The 26,090-nt window shown below is 40.4% G+C and overlaps 1 protein-coding gene across 1 annotated transcript in view; it reads right to left on the bottom strand.

Moving 5' to 3' along the window:
- KDM2B (lysine (K)-specific demethylase 2B) overlaps positions 1 to 26,090 on the bottom strand; it is a 114,796-nt gene that overhangs the window by 33,177 nt on the left and 55,529 nt on the right. Inside the window, exons 8-10 of the mRNA XM_010582185.1 lie at positions 24,340 to 24,466; positions 15,858 to 16,312; positions 7,736 to 7,822 (exon numbers count right to left, since the gene is read on the bottom strand). Of these exons, the coding sequence (XP_010580487.1) occupies positions 7,736 to 7,822; positions 15,858 to 16,312; positions 24,340 to 24,466 (669 nt within the window). The remainder of the gene's footprint in view (positions 1 to 7,735; positions 7,823 to 15,857; positions 16,313 to 24,339; positions 24,467 to 26,090) is intronic.

Genomic DNA, 26,090 nt, shown 5'->3' with positions numbered 1-26,090 from the left:
AACTGGGACATCTTTCTAAATAAATTTCAGCTCTCTCCTACCACATGGCATCTACTATCCTACAGTGTAAAAGAACAGAAATTATTCAAAATTATTTAAATCACTGATTCCAATCACAACTTAAATCAGTAAAGAGAAAAACAAATTTAAATTTATTTTAATCCTCATTTTCTTTTGTATTTAAGTTATTTTCTGGAAGAGAAATTAATTATTAGCATCTGATAGCTACCAAGAAATGTCCGATATGTAGATTATGAACTTTATAATCAGGATTTTTATCAACAAAAAGGATTCACAATACACACGTATTTGTACATGCAAATCTTCTTGCAGACTATTGGCATTTAAAATTGTTGTTGACACCAAGCAGAGTTCAGGCAGTGCTGTGTGAGATCACTTCAAACACCTTTAAGCTGGTGCCTGGCAAGGATGAAATGTGACAGTTTAAATCTCCTTTTTGCTCCTGCGTCACTTGGAATGACTGATGTAAAACTTACTTGAATCTCAACCAGAAAAAATACACCGTACAACAATTTACACAGAATTGTTTTGCTGTCTTTCTACCTTTTTTTCCCCCCCTTCCCAGATTTTTTCCGACACTAGGATGACTCAATTTTTACTTTGATTCTTAAGTGCTTGTTTTTAATTGTCAGTATTTGCTTTCTAATACATTCGTATTCCCACAGGAAGTACCTTGAATAGATCTCCAAGGTCTGGTCTGTCTGAGGGAATTTGGCAGAGTTTTCCCACTGCTACTACGAGGAATGTTGCTCTCCTGGTGGTAGCCCCCGGGCAGGCTCCTGAAACTGATGCTGTTTTGATGTTGTGCCATTTATACGTGCTCAGATCTGTTTCAAACACCACTCTGGTTAAAACACTAATTGCTCTAACTAGTATCTCACTGCTCTTGCTTCTATGGGTGGAGCTGGCCTAGCGATAGCTATGGTAGGAATTCTTAGTAAGCAAGCAAGTAAAAACTGGAAGTATTTATTCAAAGGTTTTCAGGAATGTTCTTTGTCCACCTAGCAACTCTCCCTCTGAATTTAAAGAAAACCTGATGTAAAACAATGCTCAATGCTTCTGAAAAATCACATTCGTTTCAAGTTGAAGTTTATCAAAACACTTGAATTTATGCTTTTACACCCTAATTTCTGCATACAATCAAATTTATTGTGTCCACTGATTCTTAGTCCATTTACTTACTATTTCTTAAGTTTGCATTATACCAATGCATAATGTTGCATATATGTTCATAAAATTGGAGCCATACATAAGGGAGCTCTGTTATTAAAATCTGGTAGATCTTCTTCCCTTTCCAGCATTTTTAATGTGAAATACCATGAAAAGGGAAAAAAGTTCCTTGCTGGAAAATGGCAGCAGACACATGAATGTGCCCAAGGACCTCTATGGGCTCCAGGTCTAGAAATGGTGACTAATACCACTGTCTTTTATTATTTAAAATACAAGTTATTTCTAAGAATCTAACACGCTTTTCACCACAGCTGTCTACTGTTTTTTTTGTGTGCTGTTTAGTTCAGACTATGAACAACGATCACAAATCTTATTTCCAGCCTAAATCTATTTATGGTATGTTTATACTCACTTGTTCTCATGCCAACATCGTCCATTAGCTTAAATAACTCTTCTCCTCCCCTGATGCTTATACTCCCTGAAGTACTTACACAACAATCATCTCCCCCTTCAACTTTGTTGTGCCGTGCTGAACAAGACATGTTCTTCTAGTCTCTGCTCTTAAACATCACATCTTGAATACTATATGTGGTTGTGGAGTCCCATATCCACCCTCATCTCAAAACTACCTATAGTGGAACTAGAATAGAGTGAGAAAAATGATTAAACATATGGTACAGCTTGTGTACCAGAAAAGATTGAATTTACTGGTGTTTTCAGCTTGGGAGTAGGGAGGTGGGAGTGGGAAAGATTGAGAAGCAGTAACAGTGACATAAAAAAATCATTGACAGCACAGAGAAGGTGAACAGAGACCTCATTCAAATTTCTCAAAATGCATGATACAGAGGGCATGAAGTGTATTTATGATATTAAGGGACAGATTTGAAACAACATAAGAAAGTACTTTCTACACAGAGCTTTATTAAACTGTGGGAGACACTGCCACAGAATGCTATAGACGTGAAAAAGATCAACAGGTTCCACAAATTATTAGGTAAATTCACAGAGGAAAAAAAGATTCTACCACGGGACACTAAACACAAAAGATGAAGATACAATCTTCTTAGCTTAAATGGGAAGATAAACAAAGGAAAGATTGCTATATGTCTGCTTTGTTCTTACAACTCTTTTAATAGCTGTGACTGGCCTCCATCAGAAACAGGACACCGGGCTACAAAGACTGTCTGGTCTGATGGAGTATGACTAGCTCAACCTTTCCTCAATCACACCAATCAGCCTTTTGCTTCCCTCTCGCAGATAGTTCTTTCAAGTTAATCTTCCTTTTTCAGATACATGGATGTATCTGTAGAATTTTGCAAAAAGATATTTAGTAAATATAATGGGGTAAAAAATAAACTGCTGTAAGACAGAACTCACTAATGGTTGGAATCAGATGCTGCCCATAGTAACAGGAAAGTAGAGTCAAAACCACAAAGGTCCCTTTCAACTCTGTGCCCACCCATTGCCACCCCCCAACCCAAAAACCAACAGCAAGAAAACCAGCCTGAAATGTCTCCCCCCTCCCCCTTTTTTTTTATCATCACTTTTTCTTCCTGGTTCTCATGCGCTGATACATAGCTATGAACATTATTTGCATTGCCAATCGCAGGGAAGGTTGTTTTTTAAAAAAAAAAATCCAGTTAAAATTTCAGTTTGTGGCCCTTACTAATTAATAGTACTCCTTTAAATAAGAGTGTTACCATTTCCTTATTATACTTCTCAAGTATCCTCTCTTAAAATCAACAGGTAAAAATTAAATAGAAAAAACTTATCAACGGGCATCAGAAAAACAGCCACATATTGCAGCATTGTTAACTAGCTACTGAAAATTACAGCTTCATCTCCTGCTCACAGCCAGACCTATATATATTTGGACACTTGCTATCATTACAAATGCAGTGGCTTTAGGTTTGTGCCAGGTAAGAGAGATGAGAATCTGGCTCACAGTCTGCATTTCTAACTCTTCACAGAACAAGAGAATCCAAACATATTTTAGTTCTTTATAGCTGCTCTTCATAGACAACTAAAGTTCTTTATCACAATAAAAACAGAAGGCACTGCCACAGAGTGTAATTACATGCTACTATAGTTGACTGTTGTCTTCCAGAAATAGGAAATGGTTTGAAAAATGCATGGTTTCTGCTTGGGCCATACTCTGAGTTCCTTAAATAAAATGCTACCTCTAATCCCTGTGCAGATAAAATGGGAACTCTGGTATTGTAGGGCTGAGCAAATCTTCAGAGTGGGCTTCAAGATTTGGCTTGACGACAGTCAGCTTTCTGCACCAGTGATTAGCAATGTGTCACCACAGTGGAAAATCAGGTTTAGGCCCTGCTCTCTTTTCACACCACCCAGAAGTTCATGTCCCAGGGATGGGGAAGGACTTAGCTTGTTAGGATTATTTCTCACTCCTCTTTAGTTGCTTAAGAACGCAAAATTTCAAGGCAGCATACCCTATGGCATTCTTCCTTTTGCAGACTACCATTGCAAAAAAAACCACAGATAACACTCAGCACCACACCAAGCAAGGACAACTTACTGTTGCACAAAGCCCTGGCAAAGGAACGCGGACGGGGTTTACATATCCACAGCTGCATCCATGGTTGGCAGCCAGCTGGGAAAAATGTGCTGCTTAGTCTGAAGGTACGTAAACTGTCAGCCAGCCATCACGACAAGTAGGTTTCAAATATCCACTCGGTCCCACATGCCTGATTCCTTGAAAAGGTCTAAATTAGGATTGTTGTACATATGCTAGGATCCCTGGCAAAGTCAAACATTTTGGTAAATGAATCATTATCAGAGATTTCTTTTGAAAATGGACTGTTTTCTCTCACTCTATAGCTGAAAGAGAAGGTTCTTGCTTCTTCTGAAAAAGCATTTGCAAAAAAAAAAAAGGTGCCTACTAGAATGTAATTATTGTGCCAAGTAATTATCAATAAATTAGAAAAAGTACAGAAGACTCAAAAAAGCTCCATAAAGATGAGTGAATGTGATCTGGAAGAGGTGCCTATGAATCACATGCCATTTCTCTATTACCATAAAATAATACTGGTTCATGCATTTTACTATGAAACTTTCTGCTGAAGATGTCACAGATTTTTATAAACATTAATTTAGCCTTGCAACCTCCCAGGAAGGGAAGCACCATCTCCATACAGAAAAGCTCAGGAGGCAGAAATGTGCCATTCACCTCATGCAACACAAGGAGGCTGCAGCAGAGCTGGGAAGAGAATGCAGACCGTTGCCTCCCATTTTGTACACTAACCACAAGATCATCAAATGTCACCCATTTATTTTATCTCCTCAGAAAAACATTTTTGATCATCTGTTTCTTTTCTTAGTGAGTAATTTTTTTTGACAGCGAACTGCAGTATAACTGACAGCCCCAAATGCCTTTAGAAAAGGTAGACAGGAGCGATGCAGCACAATGGGGCCACAACATACAGACAGGTCTTCCACAAACTTAGCTAAATACCTTGCCCATTACACCTTATCCACTGTGAACTGTGATTTAAGGTGAGTAAACATGTTTCTTCCCTAAACCCCAGAATTTCACAGTCTTCAAGCAACCGTTTTGCAGTACAGAACCGTGCACACTGTTGGCACACCACACTAACAACACATAAAAGAAACTGTGACTCAATTTTAAAGTGAAATATTATTTGCTGCTGAGAAAATCATTCAGGTTATTAAAGGCATGTTCTTTCAAAAGCACGTCAACATAATTAAGCCCGCCCTTCCACAGCTTGGGTTATTCACATAGTTTAATTCATTCCCTGTCCCTACTCCAGGGATCTTTTACTTTAGTAAGAGTTGTCTCCCCCTGCTCTGTGCTTTTTCCACTCCATCCCTTTTCAGTACTTGCCTCTCTCCTCATCCTGCTCTCTCGCCATTACTAGTCTCTTCCCCTCCTTTCTTTACAGTCATTTCCATTTTCTTTGAAATGTTTTGGCATTTAAAGCTGGCTTTATTCTTCCTTCTCCATCTGCTGCTCTTGTCTTTCTAAATCTCTTCTGGAGCCTTCTCTTGGGAGAAAGCAAGAGCCACGTTTTCCATTTCTTGCCTTCTCTTTCTGGATTTCAGTTCCCTTCTTTTTCTTTATGGACTTGGAATCAGACAATCCTCCTCTCCCTGGAAGCTGATATACCAGCTACAATGTCTTCTTACCAGCCCCAGGACAGCTGGCACCATGCTGTACTGTATCTGCCACTCCCTTTGAACACAAGTATCTCAGGAAAGGCACTGTTAAGTATTTGGCATTTCTCCTATATACTACAAGAGCAATAGTACAGAAAGCAAAATTACTGGTAGGTTTTACTCCCCTGCCTTCTACTCAACATTTGTGGAATCTCCTGGCCATAGAGACTTGCTCCACCAGCTACAATCCAATTTTAAAGGGAGTTTCCCCCTCCTTAAGGGTTCTCTTGTCTCTAAAATCTTCTATTTCATTATCAGGACATACAGGCAACAAAGGAGAAATAACCAAGCTTAACTACTAACACTGCCTTTACACAAATCTCCCCTATATTGTCTTTCCAACAACATATTTTAATTTGGGACTCAAAGGCTAAACTCTAAGTAAGACGTGTCTTCCTAGCCTGCTCACTTGGCCTCTGTTCCCAGACAAGGGAAATAGCTGTAACAAGTAAGATGATATGGACATTTGCCAATTAGAAGCACAACAAACTCCTTTTGGGAAATATTCAGCCATAGCTGCATGTGTACCATTTAACTAATACATAAGACATAATACAAACTGATCACAGATTAAGCAAAGTAAATATGAAGAGAATGGTGAAAGGATTTCTTCTGTTACAATTTTTGTTTATTTCCAAACTTCAATCTAAAGCCTGACTTTCTGTGAAAGTTTTCCTCATATTTGTTATTAGCCAATGTATTTAACTGTTTGTTATTGTACCTTAGCACTGGGAATGATGCCTTCTAAAAGTTTTTGCTCTCAGAAAGCCTAAAGGAAAATAAACACCTGAAAGTTAAAAAAAAACAAACAAAAACCCTTGCAGCCAGCAAGATGGATTTTGCAAAGAGGGATAAGATTTAAGTCATAAAAAATACAAATCTTTTACAGTTACAGTTATGTTGCCAACACACAGAAATAAAATATAAGAAATGAACCATTTATCAAGGATTCCAAAATAAAGTGAACAGGAACATTAGCAAATGCCAAAGCTTATAAAAGCCTCAAAACACTAAGATCCTCACTTCTACCACAAACTTAAAAGATACAGCACAACAGTCAGTTGTTTCTTAGTTTTGTTTTATACATTTCACACACCAGCTTTCCTCTGGTCACAGAGATTTTGCTTTATTCAATGCCTAGAGTATATTTGACTGATGAATGAACAGCAGCTACCAAAGCAGTGGAGTGGAGAATCCGACACCTATTTCTCTCAAGGTTTTCCACTGTTGTTTTTAAACAAATTTTTTAAACACAAAGCATATTCCCATGGATTTATTACAAGCTAAAAGGGAAATATGTATTTAACAAGATATAACTTATCTGAAACATGTTCAGCTAAAACCCAAAAAGAAACCAAGAAGGAACACGATATGCTCATTCTGCCCCACTCTCCTCTGGCAGTTTGATGTTTATGGTCTCCTACTTCCCATTTGAAAACAGCAAATTCTCATGGCTACAAGCGATTATATACAAAACCATGGCAAGTGCACCAGCACAAAAAGTGAGAACAGAGAAAATAATTCACTCAGTTAATTATTTGAAAGTTATTTACAATGATAATAACAACAGACTTTCAGATAGAAGCCTGATTTAAGCTGACTGACTCTTTCAGCATTTCTGAAGAAATTATGTATTATAAAACTAATTCAGTGAAAAAATAAAGTAAAAATAGAAGCGATGAGACATCTTCTAAATAAGCAAAGCTGCTTTTACAGCACACTGAATAACTAGAGTGTGGTAAACATACCACTGTTATAAATAACATCCAGCCTTTTGACATTATTCCTGAGTTAATTATTTTGAACTCTTTATAAGTATTAATGAAGCAAGCCTCATGATTCTCCTGCAAAGTGAAGAGAATTACTCCCATATACAGGAGGAAAAATTAAGATACAGGGACAGAAAACAACCCTCCAAAGTTACAGTGGCGCACTTGTACAGAGAATTCAGGAGGTCTCAGTATAAGAGAAAAACCATCCTCTCATCCAGATGAGAGTGCTTACTAAGTGACCAGTTTGTAGGATTTACACATCATTTAATTTTACACAAAATGTTGCATCAACATTTTTAGATTTAACCATGACTAGTAAACGACCAAGACATATCAAAGTTTTACACTGGTAAGTAAGGCCCAAACAAATTATTTTTAAATGGAAATTATTTCTCCCTGCTGAGGCACTTTGTGTTCTGCTTCAACACCTAATCATAAAACCATTAAAAATAACATTTCATGTTAAAAATGCTGGCAGCTGCCAAAGTACCATATACACCACTTTGTCAGATTATAGATAAATAAACACCAAGACCTAGCACAACACTGATTAGTAAGTAATTGTGTCTCATTACCTTTGTAGTCTTCTTGGGCCAGCTGACCACAGGGACACCCGAAATGGCAAGATTTTGGTCATCATCAGCATGTTCCTTCAGTATGTTCTGTTGCAAATGAAAAGGCCTTTATTAGCCAGAGAAATACTTCTCAAACTGAAGAGAGCAGAGACTTACAGGAGAAAATGCTCCACTCTGATGAAAGATATAGAGTGACAAGATCTTTGCTGACTTGTTACATCTCTGCAAGTTACTTTTGCTTCCAAACTTCCAATTCACACTAAAACTCTTGCACCTGTCATTAAGATCCAAGATGTGAAGTTTCTTGCAAAACAGACAGCAAAATCAGCCATTAATCACCTCAAATATTAGAGACTTTAAAACTGGTGTGTCCAAAGGACTGGTGTTTTTCTACTGGTATCAGTCCAATACCAGTATCACTTCCCCCTTTAAACTCTAGCTCACTAAATCCCAAATGACCCCACCAGTCACCACAACCAACACCTTCTCTCCTCATCAAGTCTACAAAAGACCTGAGAAACATCTGCTCTGCCACGATTATTTCTGCAGTCAGAGGGCGTCAGCTGTGTAGTTTAGAGCAATCCTCAGATGCCTGAACATTCAGGTAAATCTAGATATAGAAGCCTGTGCACTGCAACCTTTCACTTTTTTGCACGTGGCAGTTCAAGAGCATCATCATTTCCACTGGCCACCTTTCCACACTAATGGGCAGGCCAGAGCTGTTGTAATCTACTTCACTTTATGTGATCGGGTAAGGCAGGTTCCTGGGTATTCACTAGGAAAGGATCTGACTCTGGACAGTACAGTATTAAGGAAGAAAGATTGTTCTCCCCTCCCTTCCACCCCCACCAAATCCTTTTGCTTTGATGCACTGTCCTAGAAATTTCATGAGTGGGTTGCACTGGCTTACACAGCTTTTACCGCTGTGAATCACTCCCATGACCATATAACTCAACAGAGAGGTGTAAGCGTACTCAATTGTGCAGTTGGGAATAGTCCACGCTCACTTCCCATGACTCTCTATGTACTTACTAACCTAGCTACAGAGCTTTTCATTTGGAGTTCAGATAGCTGAAAAAGACAACAAATTAAAACAAAAAACGAGTTGGAAGGAGAATTCTGCTGTGCTGCTGAAAACTGAAGCCCAAATAAGCACTAACAGGTGGAAGGGAAAAAAATGCTCCAATAAAACAAACAAGAACTGCAGGTTGGAAATTACTTTGTAATAGAATTTAGGAGATAACCCCAGACAATGAAGTTCAACGGTGTTGCTCCCAAGTACATCGACTTCTTGGAAAAAGCTTAATTAGACAACAATAGGCACCAGGCTCTGTCAGTCCCCAGTGTAGAGCTTTAATAATTAGAAATTTCACACACTGTATAAAAAGAGCTTAAAATACAGTAATTATTTTAATACGAAGGGCACTTGGAATTCCTCAGTAATCACACAACTAAAGCCTGGCGTACGACAGCATCTTGCAGGCCCCAAGAGCCTGAGCAGGCAGACTAGCACCTAAACCAGGGTTTGGATGAGTGTCCCTGGGGCTGGCTTTCTCTCCCTGGAGCTCAGGCAACCTGCCAGATTCAGGCCAATTTGCCAGTCTGTGCTTAAATGAGAGATGCCTTACTAGAAGACACTATAACACCAGCACAGTGCTGCTTCTTCAGATACAATCATGCTAGTAAGGCTGTTCTGCGGTTAGTCCAAAAGCAGTACCAATGACCAAAATAAGCAATACCAGTACAAGCCCAGTTTCATCAGCCTGGCACTCCGGCTGCACTCAGGAGCTTGCATAGGCACAGCTTGGCTAGTGAGGAGCAGAACACAGCTTGCCCCAACCTGACCGTGATGGGACAGTCTGTAGCATGCCACTCTTCAAGTGAAATGGCTAACAACTTTTACACATGGACTAGTCATTGGCAAATTAACTCTTGGCTGAAGTTAAGTGAGCACCTCTTTTCTCATGTCCTTTTTATTTTGAGAGAGTGATCACTGCATTAGCTGAACTGTGACCACATTCTGAAAGTTAGTTTTCAATCCTAAAAATGAAGAGATCTTTTGTATTCTCATAGCAAAGCCAAAATTCTCCAGAAAAAGGTAGCAGCTTGAGAGCCATACAAACAAAGGACAAATTAATCCCTCTTTACTTTGCTACTCTTAGATTTGAAAGCTTGTAAGACAGAAAACCTTAACATTTCTACTAACGACTGTCAGAGACTCCGAGTTCAATAGAAAGCAGAGTATATTCCAAGAATTTGGCAAGATAGTGAAGGTTTGTTATCATACGTATCACGTGAAAATATTATCCAAGAAGAAATGTAAAACTATGGCAGTTTATCATCTCAGCCAGCTGAAAACAATGGATGTCTGAGCAGCAGAATCATAACCAAGCCACAGTTGCAGTGACTGTAGTGTCGAGTGTCAGCACACAAGCTGGAGGAGGCAGACTTTTGTTCACCTGCTTAAAAAAAAGAAGATAAAGAAAAGCCATGGGGCTCCAGTCAGACAAAACAATGTGATGTTCATGCAGCACAAGGCTGCCCAATTCATTACACTTGAAGGCTGTGGTGACAAAAGCAGGTATGAAGGAAAGAAACTGATTAAGTATGTAAGAATTCAGCTTAGCCATTAATTTCAAAAGCACAGCAAGCAATGACTCTCCTGAAATGCATTCAGTAGAGGGAGTTTTTTTCCTGTCATCAGAATGAGAAGGGGGTAAGATTTCTTGGCAAGAAAAAGTAAGAACATATTTCAGTAGATATCATCTGTCTTGCACAAGAATCTTCTCCTGCTGCCAAGGAGTTGCAGATATTTGACAAACTCTGTTCTTCAAACTGAGTTTCTTCTGCCCTAATGGACTTTCACAGTCCCTTCTGAAGAAGAGCAGCATTTTTGCTTTGAAGTGGGGAAGGTCTGTGGCATTATTAGGAGGCAGATCTCACAATCCTCTTCCCCAACAGCAGCAAAGGAATTACCATCCTGCTGGTAACACAACAGAAATGTTGTGTGCTGAAATCAGAGGCTGCACACAGACAAGTATCACTGGCAAAGAGTGTTTAATGTGGGATGCAGACTGACACAATCAAAAGTCTGCTCAGCTTTACCTGTCCTGTGATGTGGGGTGCAAACTACACCAAGGAGTAAGATGGTTACCGCTCTGTTCTCTTCTTCAAGCATAAGTCCACCCCAATTGCATCTTTAGTAGACTGCCATACTATTTGGTAGCTAAATATGAAGTGGAGAAGCCACACGACGAAATTCTTCCAATCCCCAAGGGCACCATCTAAGTAAAATTACTTCTCGGTGATTTTTTTTCCTCCTTTTCTTCCTCATCAGCATAGGTACTTTTCTAACAATTCAGCTGCTACTTAATTTTTAAATTGGGAGCCAGAGTTGTTGCACTGTTTCAAATTTCATTTCAGGGCATGTATATATGGAATGTATACTGCAGGCTGCATGTGCCTCCAACAGGAACACCAACAACAAGGATGTGAGGGCAACAGCCACACTGTCTTCTGGCTGCTCACCCTGCCCACAGTTATACTGCCAAGCCTTCTGTCCTTCTGCAACTTGGGTCAGCTGAGCACTCTCACGGAGTGTATGTTTATCTGTACAACAATTTCACCTCACACTTGCTGCACACACAGCTCACACAGAGCCCATCCGCAGACATTTGGATACAGAGAGTATTGCATCTCCTTGGCCGATTGTTCAGATGCCATCTGCTACGGAGTGAACGCTCCTGTCAGTAATTGCTGTTTGGAGGCCTCTGCGAAGCTCCTTTGGTGGCGAACACAGGTCTCATGCGATACAGTGCCCATACAGCAGAGCAGTAGCCGACAATAATTTAATTCCTTGTTTGAGCTGAGGGAAGAGCTGACCCACTCCCCAAGTGAGGCCTGTGTTATACTCTGCAAATAAGCCTCCCTTGTGCTGCTGCACTCCATCGATCACAGTGATAAATGGGTTCTCAATCTGCAGAGGCATTAGCTTGGCACTTCTGGATTGCTGTGTCCCCCTAGATAGTCGCAGTTAGTTAGGAGCTTAGATGATGTGTAAGGAATTTACACAGGCTTAGTTTAGTTTTCAGTCTCCCTTCTCATAAGGAAAATAAATTACTTTATTTCAAAGAGTCTCACCTGCTTGACATTAAATAGCTGTATATAGCTGTAGTTGTATTTACCCCTAAGATCAGTAATCAGTTGCCCATCCTTCAGTGTATTCTTGCTTAGATAGGAAAGCATGGATTCTTTGCGAGTTACCCTGATTTCTTCTGTGAAACTTCACATCACTGAATAAAATGGTTTCCTTTCTCCAGTTTAGCTACCCATATCCTGTGTTTTGAAAACATTAATTATCGTACTGAAGCACAAAGACAGACTTGAATGTCATACAGAAAAGTTCCTGAGTGTATTTCATTAAGAAATAAAACTGCTGCAATAAACACGTATTTATTTTCTTCAGGAAGAAACTTGTTTAAGACTTCCCAAGCAGAGCAAAAGCTTTCAGACTTTCTGTCAGAGCATGTTCTTGCTATGCATTTGTTAAAAATAACTCCCAAATGGGTACACAAAAAGGGTAATTTTTATAGGATGTATTATTAATACATCACATGCCCAAAAGTCAGGTTGCCCATGAAATAAACCTTGTGAATATAGCTGAATACAGTCACAGCACATATGATCTGCACAGCTTCTTCTGCACGATTTCTGTCTCCATTCAGTCCCACAGATGACTGCTGCTCTGGATATTCATCAGGGTGAGGTAAAGGTGCCAGGCTTCTGCTCACTCTACTGCTAATGCTATCAGCAAAATCCCCACATTATTTTCTGTACAAGTTGGAAAACTAGTAGCAAAGTAAGAGGGAATATGATTTAGTGGTCAAGGAGATAAATACCATTCTGGAAAAATGGACTGTATTTCTTCCTCTGCCATTATGTCTCTATGTGACACAGGGCAAACCTTTTAAATCAAGTTTCCAGAGGCAGTCATGAATTTTATGATCCTACGCTTCCTCACGCCTGGCTTGGGATCTGGATGTTAAAGATCAGAACTTCTCCTTTGCAGAAATGTTAAGCAATTACAGTTTCAATACCATTAAAATTATCTTTTGCACGTATCATTCTTAAATAATGCTACCTTTTCTGAAAATCACATCCACGGCACATAAAGCCAGTATCCAAAATTATGGTCACTTTTATCTTAATCTCTTTGCACCCTAGTTCCCTACCTGTGAACCAGATAACAGCAGCTCATCAATTACCACTTGCAAAGCACATGACTATGGTAGTGATGAGTATCACTGGGAACCCCAAGGGAACATTCTTATCACCATGTTCAGCTAAGGGTCTGAACAGTATGACATACCTGAGACACACTGAAGAGCAAGGACAGAACAAAATACTGAATAGCCACATTCTGCACAGCAAGTAATACAGGAATCCTGCAAGGACCATTATGCTAGATGTATGCTCAAGGGGCTGAAATCAGTCACTTGGCAGCTTTTCCATCAGCATGCTCTATCCTTTGAAGGTAGAAGCCGTAAACATACACTGATACAATTGGTTTTGATTTTTTTTTTAAAGCCAATAAACTGAACAAAACTTCGTGCTTTGGTATCACATGGGTTACAAGGAGATAGGATGCTTTGGCTCCACTGCCCTGTTCTCCACCATGTCAATGAGCACAGCAGCAGAAAGCAGTAACGGGTTGTTGCATCCAGGGTCCCAACTCTAGATGGGAACAGGACACACCTTGTCAGTCGCTGCCTCAGAAAATTTGCTGACGAGCAAAGGGAAGGCCTGTGTGGGGAGCCCTAGGCTCCACTCCTGACTTGAGAGGAAGTGTACTCAAGCAACCACTGATCTGAGTACTACTCACCCTAACTGGCCCTTCAGAGCACCAAGCAAGTGGATTATGCAGCTGTAGGGAGAGTTATGGAGGAAACAGACTATATGGGCTTTAATTAATTTACTATGCTGTATTGACTTCCATTCTCTGAAAATCAAGGGCCGCCTTAAATGTGGGCCAACGTTGTAAAAGAGATGGGTAAGAAAGTTCTTTAAGAGTTCTTTAGACACTTCAAGGAGATGCTTGAGTTAATGTACTTTTAAAAGGTCTTGTTCTGACTGATCAGTCACAGGCTTGCCAAACATACAGAGGTGATTCCAGAGAAAACAATTCTGGAGCATGCATGATGTTTAGATGTGGTCATAGGCTTTTTAACCAGCAGGGAACCATAAATATCCAGATGCTGGACTACATCCTGATGGTTACAGTGTGTGCTGGCAAGCAGAGAAAGTTTAGGAGCAGGCAGTTATCAAAGAAGATGGAACATCAGACTGCAACTCTGCAAGATGCACAAAATAAACTGGCAGATGCCCACTTAATACCAGTTAAAGCACAGTATCACCAAAAAGGGCACAACTTGGGCTTTTTTCTTAAATGTCCATTTGCAGTTCTCCATCTCTGTAGCTAGTGAATCCACTGCTCTGGAAAGGAATAAGAAAGCATATACTCCTACACGGTGCTTTAAACCAGATTCACATATGGTATCTTGCCATGTTCTACTAAGATGTCTCACAGTGCATTGGAGTATGTCATCAAAAGAGCATGCATGATCATATTCTGAACATCTGCACCATCTATTACATGTTATACCCTTTTCTGGGATTGCAAGAAGGGGCAGTTTATTTTTAAGTGAAACTTGGTCTGCGCATCACGCTTGGAAAAGTTACCCTACCATTCTTTCTCCTTCACCACAAATTCAACTCCTGGTCTCGAAGCTTCATTTTGATTTCTGATTAGACGACGACTGATCACAAAGCAAGCCAGTGAATCTACAGCCACAACTTTGGGCATGTGCGTCCACTGTCATACACAAAGTGGCTGATTTTGCAAGAAGAGACTCTGAGCTCTTGCGGTTTACCAAAATGAGTGCCGTGTATCACAATTCCAGGCTCCAAGATTGTGGAATATGGTTCCACTGCACACTGCACATGTTCAGTATTCTTTAACTAGCTTTGAAACCATTTCTAAGCAGCTGTTACACTACTTGCACTAAAGAAGCACAGGTTCCCCTTTTACCATATAAACATGTATTTCTCCCCTCAGACTGTGGCTTACACAGCTCTTGTGTATAGAATGTATGTAGCTGAAGAACCACATTATACACAGGAACAGCGCAGAACTAGCTGTCCAAACACAAGACCACGCATCACTACTCATAGTTCCAAATCAGGCCAAATTGCCATGGTACTGGACCTGTGGAGGACAGGCTGACAATTTTAGCCTTATTGGCCAAGTCCCAGCATATTTACAAGAGTATGCTGCTCTCCGCTTTGTTGAAAAAAATAATTAAGATGCCTACTTTATACAATGTGAAAACAGGACACAGAAAAGCTAACCAAGTAGTCCAAAGGGATGCCACGGATCAGAGGCAGGGATAGGACTCGAAGTAGCAAGGCCATGTTGGTCTTCAGGAGGAATCTATCCCCAAGTCAGATGGGCTACCACCTTCAGTATGCTAAAAACCTAAAGAGAAGTTCTGTCACTAGTGAGCATTCACTCCTCCACCATCTCCAAAAACAGTGTATTGTACCAGTGGAGAATAATTATCAACCTATAGAGGGCAATGGAGGAAAAGAAAATGAAAAAGGTGAAAGAAAAAAAAAGCAACCGAAAACATTAGACAATGTATCTTCTGAATTACAATCAAGTATTTACATTTCCTGTGTCAGTTAATCAGATATACTCCAGAAAGACACTAGACCCAAAAAGGGCAGATTAAGACTATAAATATAAATAGGCTTTTTGAGGTATAGTATTTACACATGGGACATAACAAGTGCTGAACTATGAGAGGATCTAAACTTTTGGCCATGGCTACGACAGTCAGAAAGGACTGCATCAATTAAATCAGACTGCAAACAGCCATCTCCCCAGAGTGGAGATGGCTTTTGTTGAAAGCATAATTTCCCTCTCTGTGGCATAGCAGGCTGATATGAGCTGGTCACTACACAAGCTGCCATCCCTCTGCTGCAGAACTTGCTTTCTGATCTCCTGCTGTCTTCTATGCCCACAGAAAATAGTTTGTGTGGATCAGCAAGCTATCACACCCACCTTCATGTCCTCTAGGAGAGCCTGAGGATCTTCGATGCCTTCTGGAACACACTTCTTGTTCTCTGGGAGAGATTCAAGCTTTTCCACCAGGGCTTTTAAACCCTTCAGTTCAAATTCTGTGAGGTGAGTCCATTTGGTTGAAACTTCTGTAGCTGGAGACCCTGTTGGTGTTTTGGGATAGTCCGTGGGGGTCGTTGATTTTACGCTGTCATCCGACTCATTAGACAAAGTTCTTTTTAGGTATCTCATTACTGTGGCTTTTTGTTTTCTTTCTGCACCCTCCTTCCCTTCTGAGTGTGTGCTGTTGGGTGAGGAGGAGCCATCCACCAAGCATTTAGAGTTCTTATCCAAGCTGTCATCCTTCTCCTCCCGGATATGGGCATCACAAGATTCTTCATCCATGTCTAACCACGAATCTGATGAATAGCTGTCTGTGCTGCGTTTTCTTTTTGCATCTGGAAGTTAGAAAAAGAATGCTGAAATTTTACCCAATGTAATTCATAGCTTAAACACTTCTCTACCACTGGGGCTAGGCACTGCCTATTTAAAAGGGCACTCGATAATGCCTACTAAGTATGTGACAGGAATGGGCTCTATTCAGCCGATTTTTAATTTGGATGGGGGGGGGGTTGTTTGTTTGTTTGTTTGTTTTAATGCTGGTTTTCATTAAAATCTACTCAGTTCAAATGACTGGGAAACATTTAGGGAAAAATTATGCTTTCTTCAAAGCTTCAGTCCTCTATGCCTTCAATTAAGAGTAGGCAGAGCTCTTAAGTCACACACAATTAATTTGCCCGCAAATCCGAAAGAGACCAGATTCGGCAGCCTTACAGCTTTAAGAGGAGAGTTAGCACAGAAAGAGGAGGGGAAAAATGATGGGAGAAAGCACGTTAAAATGCTGTACATCATCATTCTTCCAGGAACTCTGCACGGCAGAAAATCAACTTCTCAATACTTTTCCTCTTTGCAAGCAATGGTTGGTAAAACAAGAACCTACTGCGTGAATACTCATTGCTCTTCTGAGACAAAGGATTACAATTATGCTTATTTTACAGACAAGAAGCCTAAACACACTGAGAAATGCAAGGACTGTCACAGAGTTGCATGATACTGTTTTTCTTAACACCATCCCTGATACTTTCTAGGTACTTCTCAGGAAAATTTAAAGGCAAGTTTCTGAGTCTAAAGAACTGTTAATCTTAGTTTTATACTAGGTTTCCCCCTAAAAATCCCAACTGCTACCCAACTCCATGCAATCAAGCAGTGAAAGCAATATAGGAAACTAGTGGCCAAAGTTCCCTAAAGCACCCATCTTTTTTTATTTATTAGACACAATTTCCTTTACTAAGTGAAAAACATTGAATGCAGGCTAGCAACAGCAGGAATTTCTGTGGAAAATACAGTTAACACTGGCAACACCCAGTTAAGTCAATGTGAATTTTAATACTGGCTGAAATGGGTATGAGATCAAGCTGCAAACAAAAACACTCTGCAAAGGAAACAGAAGTCATACAGAAAAAATGAGTGAACAATTAATGAAAAGTTCCTTTCACAGCTTTCATGCTTTGCAATGCAGTAGCTTTGGACTAGGACAATATGAATTATGCTTAAGGAATGATTAAATGAACATTAAAGAAAAAGCTCAGTATCCGGTTGTTTAACAGTGAGGTTCAAAACAAACACTGAAGCCCAGTTCCAAGCTGGCAAATTCATCCTTATCACAGAGAAGCTCCTTGTCTCTTGCATAGTCTATATCATCTTCTTGCAAAATACACGTTACAGCTGAGTAACAAAGATGCAACAGGTAGTGGCAGAGTAGCTATCTGAGGGCAGTTAGCCTAGCTGCTTAGCTTTGCAGTTTCAAATAAAAATTCTGTAAGGCCAGGTAGACCTCTGCAGGTTAGTGCCCAAGAGATAAGAGTTAGCCACTTTATACTTCTCAGGGCAAAAGTGCTGTTGCTACAGTGTCTGCAAAAATCAAGCATCTCTGTGACTAGTCTACTCCTTCAGTCATGTTTGTATTTTTCCTCAGAACCAAAATAGCCATAAAATTACTCCTGAAAGGCACATTTAAGCTGAAACACCTGTGAAAAGATGGCAGTCACAAAAAATACCAGCTACCAGCAAGGCTGGTCACAGCCAAATCCAGCTCTACTTCCACAGTGCGGGCTAACATCCTCCTTGCATCCCTCCAAAAAAGCTTCACCATGAAGTACAGCACAGTTTATTTTGTGTGCTGAGGTGGTGGCATGCAACACTCCAAAGCAGCTCCTCCTCCCTGGTCTGTGCTAATACACCCCCATGCTTCTCTTAGAAAAATAAACAGGATTAGAAAATATCTTAACCAGAACATTTAAAAACCACTACGTTATCCAACTTTTATTTAATACTGTTTTCTCCTTTGTCCACAGTAGCTAGCACACTTACCCACCTCAAAGGGCTATATAATCAGCTTATGTCATTCTCCCATTTTACAGCTGAGGAAACAGATGCTTGGGAGAAAGCACGATTTGCTCATTGTCGCACATCAAATCCAGGGCAAAACCAGGAATCAGAATCCAGGCTCCTGGATCCAGGGCTGGAGCCCCTTCTCTAAGCCACGCTGCCTTGGTGAACTATTTTACAATTGACTGAAGCACAAAAGCCCAGTCTAGATGGGAGAAGATGCCAGTGATAAAGCAGAAGAAGGTGAAAGCAGATACACTTCCCTACGCTACCAGTACAGCATCATTAACAGAAATTGGTATAAATCTGCACAAAGAAAATTATGTTTCTGTCTTCCTATGCTGTGGCTCTGCTGAACAGGAACTAATGGCTGTAACTGGGGCAAATCGCAAGCGTAGATAAGGCCTAAAGAAAGAGAGGGAGATCACGTTACTCCAACTAATGCTCTGGTGCTAAGAGAAAACTGCCTTCAAGAGAGATCTCCACTTTTTGTCTCTTGCTCTAATCTATGGAAACAAAAGGCAAGCGAGGAGTGGAACACCACAGCATACTGGGGGCCTATTCCCATCAGAAACAAGCACACGGGGGGGCCAGCAATTCTGTTCTGCCAGCTGCCACCGCTTCCCTGCCACCGGCTGTCTGCACAAGACAGGCCCTGCTGTGCCAGCGACACCTGGGTATGGACAGACAAAACCCAATCTAAATCTAACCTCAAAATGAGCCATCACCAAACAAGTGCCCTGTGGCCTGTTCTCTGCAAGCCTGGCAGTTACCTGATGCCTTGCCTAACTTTACATCTGGGGACAGGGCTTGCTATTAACCTGAAATGTATCAGTCTATTCTGGAGCACTAGGGGATTACAGTACTGTTGCACTATCAGATTAAGAGTGGACTGCTTTCAAAAGACAACAACTGTCTGCTACTGCTGGTAATTAAAAAAAAAAAATGCCAAGGGAATCAATAATGGAAGGATAACTTTAAGGTGAGGAAGGTTCAATCTTATGTTTTCAAGTGTTTTGTAGTAATGCAATATACCATTATTTTTATTTATTCATTTTAATGCAAACAGTACCTGACTGAAAGTTACTATGCTGCAAGCTGAGGCCCTACATAAGGATAATCTGCATTTATTTTGTCAAGAAGTGCATTTTTAGCAGTGTATTACCAGGGTTCTACTGACTTGGAGGTTTTTGGTTTAGAAAGTCTCTCCATGGAAAAGAGCTCCTGCTAAGTGCAACTGTGGTTTCTTCTTCTGAGTCAACGCACCAGCCAATACCAGGTTAGAACTCTAGTTTTAGAGTGGTTATCCAGTCTGGGCTTCCATACCACTTAGTGCAAAAAGACCTTCACCCCCCTCTCCATCTCAAAGCAAATAAAACCAGCTTATACAAACCAGTCAGTGACATAACTCAGTGAAGAGGAGTAGCAGCACAGGCTTGACCACACTTCCCTGTGGTTCTGGTCAAATCACTCAATTTTCCCCACAGTTATCCACTTGTACAAGAAGGATAATTATACACAGTTTCTTTCCTTGCTGAAAAGCAACTTGCTGTATTACAGAACTTAAAAGAAAGGGAGGGGTGTGAGGTATAATTATGAAATCTTTCTAAACTCTTTTAGTAAAAAGAGTTCAGTGTGTAGTACCTATCTTGCCACTCCCAGCTCCAAACCCTGACACTGTGACTTGGGAGCAGCAGTTCCTATTGGTCTGCTAAAGACAGCAATGACATTGCCATTAGCAGAAAAAAACCCTGAGCATACTGGAAATGTATCACTGCATGGAGCACCCCACACAGAAATCACTCAATAGTGACTGATAGTCCAGTACCTGTCTATCATAAGCAAATCTCTTCTATCCCCTGAGAAGAGAGAGGAAAAAAAAGACATGGCTCCTTCACCATGCCAGAGGGCATATTTTCTTCATCCATCAGGCTTAACATATAGTTAGAGCCATCCTGTTAAAATTTTAGCAATGGAAGTCTTAAAAGCTGCAGGCTACAGAGAAAGCACATTTTTGATAGCCCAGTATCTTCTCCCAATTACTCTTTGTCAGCTCACTCTCAAGATCCATATCTCACTGAAGGTCAATTGTGATTGAAAACATGCAGTACAGACTCATTCATGGTAAGAGTAAAAATAATGAAGACATATCCATCCCGAAACAGTGCATGTTCAAATCTAGTAGGAAACCCAAATAGGATCTGTTTCTGATTTCAGTCGGCAGGACAAATGTCACAGTTGAGAGGGACAAGGAAAAGAAAAAAGGGAGAGAAAGAGAGATTGCGTGCTTTTACAGCAGTCTGGGATTGCTGTCATGTCATCATTCCCCTGAGTGTTTGCCCTTCTGCAGAAGAGATCTGAAAAGAACAGTCTCACACACTAACTAGGAGGCAACTGCCTGAAAACTCAATTCTGGGCCTGAAGAATGGGTAAAGAAACCACGGTCATCATCTTCCAACTCATTTAGAAGGGCAGACGTCTTTTTTTGAGGAGCGGGAACACTCCAGGTTTTAGCATTGCCTATAGTGAGGTGTTTTCTTTTTTTTCCCCCCATTTGAAGTTTTTTGAGTCAAGACATTTAGTAAACAGAAATACAAAAAACAATATAAAGTGCTATGCTAGCATGCAACTATCAGGACAGAGGTAAAACAACACAATCACAGCAATATATTTTCATGAGCAGGCAATGCCTTGAAAGAGTCACTCTGAATTTAGCAACCTTCACGTCAAAGCAAATAAATACTGTGTAATGACAACATAGTATGAAAAGTCTAAAGATATCTTTAAAACACAATTGCTGATGAATTCAGTTTTCTGAGTTCTCCAAAGATGTTCTCTATCACCACAGTAATCTCCTTTTTTTCACGCAGGAGAACAGAATCTCTACCAATTCTATGAGAACTACCACCTTATGAATCCCAGAGACCATGGGCAGCATCCTGTGCTATCTCTGGTGGATGTCCTCCTCAACTAATAATCACCTGTTGCTTCTTAGCTTCTGAGATCCAGTAAGACCACTGTATCAGAAGGCATGTAAGAAAAGAAAGCAGCACAACTCAAGAGTGAAAAATAGCAAGTTCAAGCACCCAAAAAGAAAGGTAGAAAATAGACATTTACAACAAATTATGTCAAGGAAATTATTTAAAAAAAAAAAAAAAAGGAGAAACATTAAGATTATTCAAGAGGAATTTCTGAAAATGAGTATAAGGATGTGAAGAATTTTTTCTTAAACTAAGAAGGACAGAAGACAATTAAATCTATTGAGGAGTCTGCAGAGAAGTTAAGTACTTTGTTTCATTACTCTTTAAGGAGAATAATGGGAAATTCTTTGTCAAGGGATACTCTCTCATGGGAAATCAAGAAATTGCTTGTGGATGGAGAGGTCTCTAAGAAAGGACAATTTAAGGACCTTAGCAGTTCTGAGGAGAAGCTTAAAAACAAAGTGGTGGGGTTTTGGAACACTGACCTCATTTGGATCTCCTATCCCACAGCAGGTGAATGATATTAAGATACAGACACTGCAGAACAAACAAGTGTAATTCAAGGATTATAGTTCATAGAGATTTATTTGAGTCAAGAGGCTGGACATTGAGACCAGTTAAAAGAAAAGACAAGCAAGTATTTGCACCAGTATTACTCCTGCAGAACAAAGCAGTGCAGCTTTGTAAAGGTAAATAATGTACCTTTACTCCTTTGAATTTGACAAATGCCAAAATGAAAGATCCAGTAGATATAATAGATCTAGGCTTTTGAACCACAATCCCCAGTTCAATAATTATTTTAAGGTTAAGATTCTGCCAAGAAATAAAAAGCAAGTTTCTGACAAAAAGAAGTACACATCTGTCTCTCCTGGAGAGAAAGGCCCTGGGTGTCAGAGATTTTATCAGCACACTAATACTCTGAAGTCAAGAGATAGCAGGCAGGTGGATGAACTACACACTGTCAGTAGATATCACTTAGGTAAGCTGAAAGTACCAATCCATTCAAGACAGTAACAACAGCTTAAGATCTGCCCACCCGGACGCTTCCACCACCTACCTCGAGTTGGCACTCACAGCCATGCAGTAGGGCTGCAAGTCGCATCAGCTCCTCAATCCTACTGATAACAAATATATTCATTTTTCGATAGGGTTAATTTTCAGTCAGATAGCTGAACTGATTCAGCTCATGGGGCAGCTGCACAATCTCTAGAGTTCGAGAAATGGAATAGTCTTGTGAGAGCAGCACGTTTCTCACAGTAGCTTAAAATGACCATAACACCATGCCCAAACAACAGCAAAACAGTTTCATATTCACTTTCTACTAGGCCAACAACTGAAGCCACCACAGGAGACAAGGCCCAGACAATGTTGCACCAAACCATTTTCCAAATAGCCAAGCTCCTTTTCCTGATGCCTTTGCAGCTGGCATTCTTTGGTCATGCAAAACAGTTCTTTTCCCTCTAGATACTGGACATCTATGGTTCCCAATGAGCTTTTATACGATTTTAGTATCTCTCAGCTAGTAAGTATGGACTGAGGCATATTTTGTGGGGATCACCAAACCACTATCAGTAACTACTGAGTTGGGCTGAAATTCCCACTGGTGATTTAGCTGGGAAAGGTCCCATCTCAACATCCTGAACCATTCACTCTCTGCATCGAATTTCTTCTGAAATTACACCTCAGCGATCTGACACCCCCATCCTGCCTGCAGGACGAGCCTCCTTCCATGCCAGTGGTTTAGACAACAGGAGGTTGTTCCTTATTTTCCAATGAATGCAGTCATCAGAGTTTTGTCACTGCTTTATGAAGAGCTGATCCAAGAGGCTAATTCATCCTTTCCTCCAGGATGATCTTGTATAACAAGAAAAACTTCTCCACACTGAGCTCCTGCTTAACTAACCCTTCTGACAGGGTCTCACAAAGCTAAGAAGAGAACAAACTGTGAAGTACCCAATTTCCCTGTGACCCCAAGAAATTTCCCTGGCCTATCTACACAGGCTATTAGGTCCCTCAAGTTATTCTTGGTCAGTAATACTCACTGGAGAGTGATGTCTGCCCATAACTTCTTCAATCCCTTCTACTAAGAATTATTCTAGTAGGTGATCATTTCCCCACTCTGTCCAGAACCCGGGGCAGTTCCAAGCATGCCAGGTTCACTCCAAGTGGCACCTCAGGGAGCAGGAGGCACAGAAATACTTTAGTCATCCTCCACACTTAACACGTATCAGCTAAGATTTAGCTGGCGCTTGTGCTACTTTCAGCCATTCTGCACTTAAAAGCAGGGAGGCAACATGGCCCACCGTCTTGTTCCATTAAAAGGAGGGAAAACAGGGCAGTTCAGCAAGGCAACAACTGGAATTGTCACACACTGATGTAAAGCTCACATCAGTGCCAAGGTAATGCCTTCCCGCTTCAGGCACATCTATCCATCTCTGCTATGGTCCATTTTCAGCTATTGTTGTAAAGGTTTCTTTGACCTCCCTGCACTTAGGTTATAGATCATGTAGATTTGTGTAGGTGTTTTCTTGGTTTTATTACTCTGCAGAACTAGAAGTCAGTCACCAAACAGACAGAACTAAAGTAGAGATTAAAGAAAAGAAAGGAGAGGGAAGCCAGGTTTAGTGACTGTAACACATTCTGTAGAGGAGATGCTCTATAAAAGGACTAAATATCCATCCCACCAGAGCACATTTGTAATGCACACATTTCTGGCTACTAAGGTACTGTGCCAAACATAGCAGTAAATCCTCAACTGTTTGGCAGATCATCTCAACACAAACATTACTGAAACCAAAGAACAAACGCATCCAAAAATTATTTTTCTGGGATCCACTTGCTAAGGGAATGCTCAATAAATATAATTCTAAGTAGGTTGGTACTTCATGGAAATGCTTAAGAGTCAAAACCCTCCCCACCCCAAAATAAAGAAATAGTTCACTGGAATTTCTACAGTTCTCCAATTCAATTTGTAACCTGCTTTGCAGAAACCAAAGCAGTAACTAGCCTAAGGTGCCAGCATCAGTTCTGAATATGCACTCAAAGGATTCACTCACCAATTAACATTGATTCTTTCTGGTACTCTTTGCTGAGGTGGCAGCGCTGGGTCACACAGGACACGTATCTCTCCAGAACATACCAGCACATTTCATAGTAGAAAGGATAACGGAATTTAGCATGCACCTGAAAGCAAGATCAAGACTGTCAGTCCATGGGGAAGGGAGAGAAGTTTGCAGCACAAGGGCCAGTCATCATTCTCATCATGTTATCAAGAGCACAAACAGTATGCAGGAGGGGGAGGGGAGAGAGGGTGGGAGCCGAGTGAGATGTATGCCTTCAGCATACAAAATGAGGAGACTGCCTGCCTGCCTGCCATGATAGCATCATTTCTTGGTTCACTAATTTGTATCCTCTTGGGGTGGTGGGAGAGGAAAGGGTTTGTGTTCTTGTGAAATCATGAAACTGATGGATGGCCCCTACAGTATTATTTACCTACTGTATAAACATAGGGTGGTCACATACAGATGTTAGTCACTAGAACTCAAGTTAAAATAAAGGATTTTAAAATTTTATTTCCTAAACACTATCACATGATTTTTATCAAAATGGCAACATTACCTAAAATGAGTCAAGCAGGAAATACATCTTTTTCAATTATGGTCTTCACAACAATTTGATTAAACAAATGAACACACAAATTCTCAATTATTGATAACTACACATTAAAAGTAAAAATCCCTTATGTAGTTTACACTTAACATTTTGGTAGCAAGTTAGCTTTTGCCACAAACAGAATAGAAAAGCAGGATTTTGACAAAAGATCCTGTCAAGCTGTGCCCTTGTTCTTACATCTCAGACCTGTTGTTCTCACACAAAAAACTTATTCTCCAACACTACGTATTTGTGAGATTATTTCAGATTCGAAAGAAAACAAAGTGGGTTTCCTTCCTTTCTAACACAGTTTTCTATCTATGGGAGGTCACTGTACCAAAGAAGAATCTGAGAAGCTCCTAAAATGCAAGAACATATGTATATTTATTGTGATTTGTTAAAAATGGATGCCATGCATCTTGCATGCACTTGTACTTACACTGTACACTTCTTTCTCCTGGTGGCACCAAAATTTGCATTTTGCAGGCTTGTGTGCATGCATTGCACTGGGATTATAGGAACTGCTTTAAGACATTCTATGCATATTAACTGCTCACCTAGCCAAGAGGTGTCCGCCCACCTTTAATGAAAAGCTGGACTGCACCATAAAGGAGCATCATCTTAGAAAGCCCATTTTTAAAAAAACAAAACCAAAACACCACCCCACCTCAGATCACCCAAACCCCCAAAGTCTAAACAGAACCACTAACCCAGCATCTGGAAACTCATTCAGCTCTGCAAAGCAGGCATTGCCAAAACATCTGCATGGTGATAAAAGCATCCACTTGAGCATATCAGTGACTTACTAGTATGCCCATATTTGAAAACTGTCCCCAAGGTGGACAGTCAAAGAACTTGCCTCTCTATTCCCAGGACACAGGAAATGCAAACACTCAGGAAATGCAATGCACGTCACTTTTAGCCGTAAAACAAAACGTAACAAAGGGAAAATACACTGTATTGTCCCACTAAATGTATCACAGTGCAGGATTTAAATATTCCATGGCAATTCCCAAAAGTTAAGATCTCTTAAATTCAACACAAATGTAGCTGGTAAATCTGAAGTGTATGTTGCTATGGGTCATGCATCCAGTGATGATGCACCTTCCCAAATGTTTCCCGGTGTTGTTTGTTACAAAGCACACATACCAAAAAA

The sequence above is a fragment of the Haliaeetus leucocephalus genome, unplaced genomic scaffold (assembly GCF_000737465.1).
Source record: "Haliaeetus leucocephalus isolate CR32 unplaced genomic scaffold, Haliaeetus_leucocephalus-4.0 Scaffold840, whole genome shotgun sequence".
NCBI classification, from domain to species: domain Eukaryota; kingdom Metazoa; phylum Chordata; class Aves; order Accipitriformes; family Accipitridae; genus Haliaeetus; species Haliaeetus leucocephalus.
The sequence above is the reverse complement of the archived record's forward strand: the minus strand, read 5'-3'. Positions and strand labels throughout refer to the sequence as shown.